Source organism: Callionymus lyra, chromosome 2 (assembly GCF_982586985.1).
Source record: "Callionymus lyra chromosome 2, fCalLyr1.hap1.1, whole genome shotgun sequence".
In the NCBI taxonomy this organism is placed as follows: domain Eukaryota; kingdom Metazoa; phylum Chordata; class Actinopteri; order Syngnathiformes; family Callionymidae; genus Callionymus; species Callionymus lyra.
The window spans coordinates 37,754,555-37,764,982 of record NC_141819.1 but is presented as its reverse complement, the minus strand read 5'-3'; the positions used below and the strand labels follow the sequence as shown (position 1 = coordinate 37,764,982).

The 10,428-nt window shown below is 37.5% G+C and overlaps 1 protein-coding gene across 1 annotated transcript; it reads left to right on the top strand.

Annotated features, from left to right (window-relative positions):
- Positions 1 to 3,862: 3,862 nt before the first annotated feature.
- Positions 3,863 to 7,584, top strand: noxo1b (NADPH oxidase organizer 1b). Its single transcript, XM_087785013.1, has 8 exons — positions 3,863 to 4,202; positions 4,280 to 4,360; positions 4,439 to 4,505; positions 4,621 to 4,801; positions 5,406 to 5,602; positions 5,673 to 5,780; positions 6,555 to 6,672; positions 6,745 to 7,584. Exons 1-8 carry the CDS (start codon positions 4,128 to 4,130, stop codon positions 7,313 to 7,315), a joined length of 1,398 nt encoding a protein of 465 aa, XP_087641139.1. The 5' UTR covers positions 3,863 to 4,127; the 3' UTR covers positions 7,316 to 7,584.
- The last annotated feature ends 2,844 nt before the right edge of the window (positions 7,585 to 10,428 follow it).

Sequence of the window (10,428 nt, the reverse complement as noted above, 5' to 3'; positions counted from 1 at the left end):
TGTTATAGTTTTTTATTTGTTTGCTGAGGGGCTGGGAAGTGCAACACAATCACATTTACAAACTGATTTACAAAATCTTAAATTTAATTTTCAAAACTTTTACAACAAGTTTGCAAACAACTTAACAAAATACAAATGCAAAACGACAATATGGTTAAAATATTGAAAGAAATGCAAGAACTCTTGAGAACAAATTTAAAAACTCTTGAGAACAAATTTAAAAACTCTTAAAAACAAATTGAATAACTCTTAACAACTGTAAAAAATCTTTAAACACATTTACAAAATATTAAAGTAAATTTACAAATTCTTGAATCAAATTTAGAAACTCTTAACCCTTGTGTTATCTCTGGGTCAAGATGACTCAATGGCCTGAAAAAAAATCTGTTAATGGTACCCCTTTGGTTGTCTCGGGTCACCTTGACCCAGAGTAAACACACACATTCAGAAAATGTGAAGATAAATTTACAAACTTACATTTTTTTATATTACCTTTGAGGAAAACTTCCACCTTCTATAGCTGCTTGAAAAAGTCACCTATAAAAAGGCTCAAATCACTGCTTCATCAGCGACTCTGAATGTATGGAAGGTATACAGTAGAACGTTCATAAATTGTTCATTTTCTTATGCGTAATGAATGGTGGTTCCTTTAAAAATAAATGTCAGGGCTGAAATAGTTTCATTATTCTTATATTACTTAGAAAAATTGACTCTACGTAGGTAAACATTTGTTAAAAGCTACTCTTCTCTAAAGTTGCCTTTGTTCTCTTCTTGCGCAACATTTCAACAGTTGTCTCTATTGATAATTATTACCACATCCTTTTGCTAGACTTGATAATCCTTCTTACCACTACAGGAAATGTTCTCTACAAGGGAATTCTTGTCTTGAGCCTGAACAGTTCCTTATCTTAACTATCGTGCGTAAGTCTGCTTGACGGTTATGCAATTGTCTCCGTGTACAGTTAGTTACATCATTCTGTAAGAATCCCAGCTCTTTTTGATGATTGTAAGGGAGGTCAAGTAGGGTAGAAGACCCCCCTGAAAATCCAATATGTCCAATTTTAAATTCATTTGAAAATGATTATACCACTACTGACCTCTCAGATAAAGTTTGAGGAGGGAGGGCAATGGCATCAGGGCAGGGGGCACAGAGGGGGCAGAAGACCCTTGTGAAAATTCAAATCGAATACACATACCGAATACATTCAAACCATAAACATTTCATTATTCATTTTTACAGATTTCAGCTCCATTTTTTAATTGTAAGGGCAAGGGGGCAACTAAAAATTTGAAAAAAAAAAAAAGTTTCTCTTAAAATAATAATGTAGACTAATGACCTCTGAAGAATTTAGGGGTCCTGGGGCTCTCAATCAGAACGGGGAAATGTGAAACAACAGAGGGCAGAATTTGTCAAATTTTCATCAAATTTGAACCATAAATACTTTATAATTCATAAGAAATATCTTCCAGATTTTATGGGGGGACAGAAGACCCGGATGAGTAGAGTAGTTTCATGCAGCATCAAAATCTCATCCACATTAAAAAATAGTTAATAAGATAATAATCGTGATTGTTCTTCAGATTCTGAACACTGCTTCGATCAAACCAGGATGTGAAACTTTTTTTTTTTTTTACTGGTACTGATCCTCACTTAGGTTCGGCTGTTCTTTTTGGCAATACCTTTCTAGTAATGTAACTTTGGTTATACGAAATGAGGTCACACGTCAGTGACAGAAATGACAGTGACACACAATTAAAGAATGTTCTAAACTCGGAGGAGGAAGTGTGACTGGATGATGGAGGAAGTCATCAATTGAAAGAATAATGAGAATGATGAGTACACGACTACAGAAGTACAAGGGAGATTTTGACTCGTCACTGCGTATTTTCTGCTGAGCCTTTCCTGGCAGTGAGGATAATGCGGAGAATTACTAAGATATACTTCCTGTGTCTAAAGTGTATACATGGAAGTGTATACATGGAAGCATCCAAAACAAAGCATTTTTGTATTTAAAGTTGATATATATATTGTCAAAAGTTGCATTTCTTCCTCAAAGAACCAACCATGTTGGTCGCATTCTAAGTAATGGAAAGCAGTCGGCTTGACCCCCCCTGTATTGATTTAACACATGTAGTTTTTTTGTTTATGTAATGGTGTATTTTTATTTTTATCCCCTCGCCGTTAACACTTCACGCGTGGACACCTGAAGTATATTCTGTGATCCAAACAAAAGTCCAGGCATCGCTGACCTTTCGCACAGATGGGCAGTTAGAAAGGTGGCATCGCTTCAGACGCCGAGGCTCACGTGCCGTGTCTGGGAGAACCCCTCCGAGTGTGATCCCCCTCATTCTATCCTCTACTTTGAAGAGACACCTGCTCTCGCCTGCTAGACATCTTGCAACACACAGAGCTCACTGGTCCACTGATAAAGAATATTGCTGCCAGATGACAAACGAGACTCACGTGCAAAGAAACATGCATTTTGGGGGGAAATACATTCAGAATTTCTTAAGGATCATTGTGTTTGTAGGAAGATAAGCCTGGCTTGGTTAATCCAAAGAATGATGAAAAAAAGTGCTACATTATCGTCACCTGGAACCAGACGTTAATGAATAAGGATGTTTTTTCTCTGTTAAACTTGCTTGAGAACTTGTCTTTCTAGTTCTTCTGTTCTCTTGAATTCATTTCGACCTAATCTTGTGCTTGTCTTTAAATCATGATATTTGGACACTGGATATCCTTGGCGATTATCCCAAATAATGTCTGCAATGATTAACCATGTCAGAATGGTTTGACTGTGATACTGTATTTCAATTGAGGAAGTTCTCGGATTTAAAAAACATCAGACTATTTCAATTCAATAAATCTTTTTATTGCAGCAAAGGAGATAAGGAATGATGTTGCACTACAATAAAGATAAAAAATAGATAAACTTCAAATATTTTCTAAAACAAACATCTGCAGCTAACTACTGAAAAGTTGTTTGAAATATTTATTATGGCGAAATAGTAGCTTCTTTTTTTGTTTACCCTAAAGTGAGATGGATCACATTCTTGGATAAAAGTAAAGCTACATTATGGATGGACGGATGGACAGACAGATAGGAAGATAGATGAATGAAGGGGTTATCCGGTGATGCTTTCTTAGTCATCATGCCTGTAAAATAATTTAAAAAACGATTGAACGCGCTATGAGTTGATTCAGGAACTCAATCAAATTGATCTCATTTATTGATTCTATTATATTTGGCAACATAATGTATCTAAGTTCTAATATAAGAGAGTTTGCCAACTACGATAAAAAAGAGAATATATGTATAGAAAGCACAATAAGTAAGTAAGTAAGTAATTTTTATTTGTATAGCACTTTTCCAGACCAGGGTCACAAAGCGCTTAAACAATCAAAACAATATTCAATAAAGTATATATTTTAAACATCAAGATAAAACTGATAACACAACAGGAGATCCAGAAAATCAAGGAAAAGAAATATAAAGTGATTTATAAAGAAAAATGCAATATTTTAAATTAAAATTAGTTATTACCATAAAATTACATATATATAATGAATAATTGAAAAATAAAATAAAAACAAATATACACTTTCTAAAAAGTCCCACCTTAATTATGCAACTTTATTCTGGTTACATTACAGTCATATGTCCTTGGCAATAAATCAAACAAATGTCAGAAATGGTTTTTCTTTTCCTTATTTCTCTGACAACGTGCAGGATTGCAGAGGGAATTTCGCTACAGCTGCTGGTGACGTCACAGCCACAGGCCACGCCCCCTCCACGGACTCTCTTATAAGCAGCAGATTTTCATCAGCAGCAGCAGAAGCGAAGAATCTCTTCACCTGAGACTCACCTCACCTGAGAATCTCTTCACTTGAGACTTACCTCACCTGAGACTCACCTCACCTGAGACTAACATCACCTGAGAATCTCTTCACCTGAGACTCACCTCACCTGAAACTAACATCACCTGAAAATCTCTTCACTTGAGACTCACCTCACCTGAGACTCACCTCACCTGAGACTAACATCACCTGGGACTAACATTACCTGAGAATCTCTTCACCTGAGGCTCACCTCACCTGAGACTCACACTGACAGTCGACAGGAACCATGACTGGACAACAGCGTTTTGTTGTGTCCGCTCGGGTCATTGGAACTGTGATCAGAGACACCTCTAAACTCAAGGTAACTCAGACTCAACTCTTGACTTGTTGCTCGGGGTGAACTCAGCTAACTTCTTCTCTTTTGTCTTTGACGCCCAGATGTTCATGCTGTCCGTGCTGTGGTCGGACGAAGCTGAAGTGATCGTGTACAGGTCGTTCAAGGACTTTAGGAAACTCCATGTAAGTCTAGAATATTTAAAAAAATGTATTTCTGGGGTTTGTTGTGTCTTACACTTTCTCTTTCTTTTTATTGCACAGATGCAGCTGAAACGAAAGTTCCACCACACCCTCATCCACAGGGTCAGGACCATCCCCAAATTCAGAGGTAAAACATCTTTTTAAATTGCTTCATAATATTTAGATATAACAATTCCAACTGTGAAGAACACGCATGTGTTGTCAGGCGTCTCTGATCTTTCATCTCACACGCTCTTTCTTAGGGAAAGCCTGGAAGAGCAGCCAGCAGAGAGGATCCCAGCGCTCCGTCCTCCGCATGAGGTTCCTCGAGAGCTACTGCGATAAATTGCTCAAGTGTGACCAGCCTGTCACCCAGAGTTCAGAGGTCATCGACTTCTTCAATCCTAAGGACCACGACCTTCTGTCGGACTTTACCAAGAACAGGTAAAGGATATTGGATTTTGAACTTCATCCACCTCTGCAACATTGGATTTTTAACCACCTTATATTTAACTTTCTGTGTCCACGTTGAAGATATTTCGGTTAATTTCATCCTTTTTCTCATCATCTAATCAGGTTATAATCCATTCATGGAAACTTCATTGTTACTGTTTTTATTTTGGCAGAAATCTAAATGCAATATACGTTAAATGGCGTAGTTTTGCTCCTAAATGTTGTTAAGCTATTATTATTATTACATTTTCTTTCTAATATTGCATCTCCTAAATCAGGGGTTGGCGATCAAGGGCCACTATTTACACAGTGCCTCTTGTAACGGGGCCACCAAACAAAAAATAAAGGAGCGGAATTCCTCCATATAATGGAACCGAAAAAAAAGAAGTAAAAACTAAAAACGAATGGATAATAATCATAATTTTAATTTTATTTGCTAACTGAAACGTTTTTTTTTATATTATCATATTAATGACAGAGTTGAACTAGTGATTTATAAGTTTCTAGTTGTTTTTACTTTCTACACAATTTGTCTGATGCCACAAAAATACAGTCAAAAGAATTCTGCCCTAACGGTGTTTCTTCATCCTTACAGCATCATGATCATGCTGGCGGACGAGCCACAGGTCGGAGAAGAACGAGGACGCCCCGGGTCTGTCGGGAACATCACTAACCCGTTCGTCACGCAGACCTACTGCTGCGTGGAAGCGTACGAGACAAAGGACACTAAAAACCGTCCGTTCAAGGTGGCGCAGGATGAGAAAGTGGACGTCCTGATCAAGGACCCTGCCGGTGAGTGGGCCAGTTGAGGCGCTGTCACTAACCAAAGCACGATGACACTGACCACTGCAACCCCCTGCAGGTTGGTGGCTGGTGGAGAATGAGAATAAATGCCTGGCTTGGTTTCCTGCTCCGTATCTGACGCTGCTTGGAGATGACGATGACGAGGATGAGGGTTTCCAGTCGGCAGGTATGTTGTCATCTTTATTGCTTAAACTAGTTGGAAAGAAGCAGATGATTCCTCAGATCTTAAACTAGCTCAAGGACTTTATTGCAGAACAGACTGGTTTAATATCGGCATTATTTATAAGGACCGACCTTTGGATTAAATCCACAAAATATCAGAGTTAAGTTCTTGTCATAACGCTGAATCAGCAGAATTCCTGGATTCTCTACAACTAGATGGTCTCACATAGAGTTTATGTGAACTCTTTTTTGCTATTTACAGCTTTTTTTAGTAAAGCAGATCAAAACACGTCACAAAAAACTTGAATAAACAACAAAAAACAAAAACTTTTCAATCGAAGAAGAAAAAAGGGTTTGAAGAATATTTTTAAATTAAATAAGAGAGACACAAATCTACCTTCATTATTGTTATTTTTAATTCTAAACTTGGGGCAGGACACTGACCCTGGTTCTTTGGGAACACGGACTAGATACTACACAGAGTCGTACAGGAATGTGTATTAGCGTGTGTAATAATAATCATTTATATTTTTGAAATAGCAAAAACTAAGTGTCTCCTTACATTATACTCCTCGTTGACGGCGCAGATGTTGTTGTGTGGCAATAAACAGATGGATCAAACCTTATTGCCTCTGGCATTAGCTTTTTCCGTCATCTCTTTCTTAATTCTTCTGTTCTTCCTGGATGTGCTTGAACTACAAGCAAACATTATCTTTCCAAAGGGGTTTTGGGGTGAGTTCTGTTGTGACTGGTCCTGATCCGAGTTTTTTCTTTGAAGGTGGTATTTACCGGGCCATCAGGAGTTACTCCAGTAAAAAGAGAGACGAAGTGTCCGTGTCCATCGGGTCCGTGGTTGAGGTGCTGAGGATGTCGGACAATGGCTGGTGGCTCATCAGGTTTGAACCTCAACGAACACTGCAACATGTCGTGCGATTCTCTTTTGTAAATATCTGGATCTGTGTCTCCAGGTTCAACGGGAAATCTGGTTATATTCCCTCCATGTATCTGCAACCGTACAATGACCCGCGGATGGGCTTCCAGAAGAAGATGCACAGCTCCACGATGAACCTGGACAACCAGGGATCTCAGTTCTTACATCCCACTCAGAGCAATTCGACGGATCGACCCAGAAGTCAAGCAGGGCGGATGCACAGAGCTCAATCCCTGGACATCATCTCTGAGAAGTGGTCCGACACCTTCCTGGCCGGGAATGCCCGCTCCGCCGACGGTCGCAGTGACAGCCGGAGCAGTGAAGAGTCCAGCTTTTCCAGTTTTTCCTCCGGGTCATCCTCCTACCAGAGTGATCAGAAGAGCGACCACCCCCGACTGTCTCCTCAGACCTCGGACAGCGACAGCACCAGCATTGACATCAGCGTCTCAGATACCTCCAGCTCTGAGGAATCCCCTGTTGGCGATGTCCCGAGAGTTCCGCCCAGGCCCAGAGAGGACGAGATCCTGGCTCGCTGCACTACCATAACCCGAAAAGCAGCATTAGCAACCAAGAACAGGATCCTGCCTCAAACCATCCACAGCCGCTAAAGACTCCAAACATGGACTAAAACACTGAAATCGAACGATGATCCGACTACAGTACCTGCTCTCTAAGAGGCTTTTTTTAGTGGAGTATCTCACAATCAGCAGACTCGCGTTAGACTAACAGCTAAAGATCAATTTACGCCTGTAGCTTCAATGAAGCGCAGTACATCACACTTACATTCCAAAAAGCCTTATATATTCTTTTGATATAAAATTGTTTTTACTCTTGTGTGTTATGAATAATTATATTATATTGGGCATCAGATTTTTTGTTTTAGATCGCATTTACAGACTCTCATATGTTTACACTTAAGAAAATACTAAAACATGGTATTTTAATGATTGAACAACAAAAAGAATGTATATGTACACACTGATGACTTGTTCACTGTAAATATTATTGAAATAAAGTTTGACTTCGAAAAAAACATTTGTTTTTTACAGCTTTTCTTGACCAGCATTACAGGCACCAGTTTCAACTTTTAAAAAACATTTACGTCAATTAGGATTACATTAAATAATTCATATTCTGTAGCAATCTATCTATAAATAAATAAAATATTGAGACTTGATCACACCACCACTATTTACTTTTTGTCAGGAATCGGGTATACGTTTTGAAGAAGCAACATCCTTCAACGATTTAGAGACCCACATTTACATTTATTTTAGCTTAAATTTCCAATATTTTGTTTCTCTTCAATGTGGTGATTTTTTTTCTTTCTGATTTTATATAATAGATTTTATTTATATATAAAATATTTATTGACTTAGTTAGCTTTAGTTTTTTGGTAAACATTGTATCAGCTCTGAGGGAGTTTTAACTTGGTGTGGAATGCTCCTAAATGGCTCTTAACAAGATAAAAGTTGCTGACCTCTGGTATAGAAAAATCTGGTTGCACTGGATGTCCGTCTCTGTTGAGTAAAATAAACACTTGAAATTCCTTTTTTAATTGTCCATTTGTCCTGACGATTGCAAGGTTAGTTTGCAGCGGTGGCAAATGAGGATGGATAATTTGCAGGTTTGTTTTTATAACTGCAACTATTGCGAAACGTTTTTAATTCAGGAAGCATTTTAAAAACAAAACGTTGGCCATTAGGTCCTGTACAAATGTGAATAATGCAAAATAAAATATGGTTCAGGACCAGAGGAGAGAAATCCTTCCAGGCTTTTGCTCCTAAGCTTTAGAACGATCTTCCTCTCTCTCTGTGTTTGATGATCTACTGACTCCTTCAAGAAACATCTTAAGACATTTTCCTTGATTTTCTGGAACTCCTGTGTTGTTCTCGGTGTTATCTTGACCTTTTAAGTATATATTTTATCGAGTATTGTTTTTGATTGTTTAAGCGCTTTGTGACCCTGATCTGGAAAAGCGCTTTACAAATAACCTTTTCTTACTTACTTATCTACAATAATAAAAGACATTAAGACTTTAAAACTAAGTATAAAATAACAAAAAAACAATATCCGCTGTGTGCTTGGACCAAATTTTTATAGGGAGTTAAAAACATCATAAAATAATAAAAATACATTGTTAAACTCAGGTCAGCCAGTAAATGAGGGGTAAAATGGGTGAACTGTGCAAGACAATAAGGGATTGATCAAGAGATGCTGAAAATTTTGAGACAGTCAGCGAATTGAGGCTTTTCCGAGAAATCCTGACATATACCTAAAATCACACCACAGCAGTACGAAGTTAAATATTGACAATGATGAGCTTTTTTTTCTTGTTTTTTTTAGCAACTTTGAAAACAGAAAGGCTTTCAATTATTTATATATTGTTTTGGTGTTACGTTTATTCTTCCTTAATAATGAAACAAAAATTCACCAACGATGCTTTCGAGCTTGTTCTTGAAAAAGACCAGAAAGATTTTTTGAATTCCTGGCTAACATTTAACCGATTAGTGTTTGCTTCTGCAGGTGAACTGGGTTTACTTAAAATCAACGCGATTAATGAATCAGTGAACGTTTACAGCGGACATAAGGAAACGTGTCTGACAGCTCATCAGAAAGAAAAGCCTTCACAGAGTTTACAAAGCACTGCTGAATGATTGATGAAAACTCTGTCTATGGAGAAAATACCAACAAGTCTATATTTGTCCTCCATTTCGACAGCCATTATGTTGCAGGAAAATTAATCTGTTTACACAGTTATGTTTGAGTGGCTGCGTGTCACGCTTTAATGTTAATGTTTATCTTGCTTTTTACAAGTTAAACATTAACAACAGGATAACCTGCGATAACATGAGTCAGTGTCACGGTCTTGGTTGTTCGGGGTTAAGGATGTCAATGTCGTACTCCATCCACGTTTTGTCGGTAAAAAAGGAAGTTTTCATGAACTTCTTTCAAAATGTTTTTATTCCCTAAAATTTCACTTGGATTTTTGTTTATTTAATATCAACCTTTTTATCAATTTAAGAAGGAAAAAAGACTACTTTGCTAGTTATTAAACCAAATTAAAAAGATGTAGTAACAAGCTTCTGTGAATTTCTTTTTAGACATTATCAATTCATAGGTTCATGCAGCTCTAAATTATACATTTTAAACATTCAGCGACTTTTGGAATCGTAAACAACTTACAAGTAACTGGCATATCTTGAGTAGGTGCCGCTTTATATTTTTATTATTAAGCTTTACAACACAATGGTTGTTTATTTTGATTGAAAGCCAGTGGCAGTTTACAGAACAGGTTTGGTGCCTTTAATCACGTGCGTGTGGCCCATTCAAGAGAGCTAACTATGACACAATAAACTTTAACAGCTCTTTAAATAAATATCTTTAGAATGCTTCTGAATGTCAACCTGCGTGAGAACACTGCCATTTGTTTTATTGTTCAAGCTCTACATATCTGTGTTCCAAGAAAATAATTAGTAAACAGAAAAGAGCCACTTAAATTGATTCATATTCCATCACAATTAAACATTGATTGGTGGTTTGAAGGATTTTTTTAATTCTGAGAAGAACTTTGAGCTGATTGTTCTCCAATCAACCAGATGCGCCACTATACCTTACTTCAGGAATCAGGTGAGAAAGTTTTTGGCTTATTTTTGAAGAGTAATAAATTATAGTGTCAAATAAATGAGGTGGTTTTATTTGTCCCAGGGGGAGGACTTAG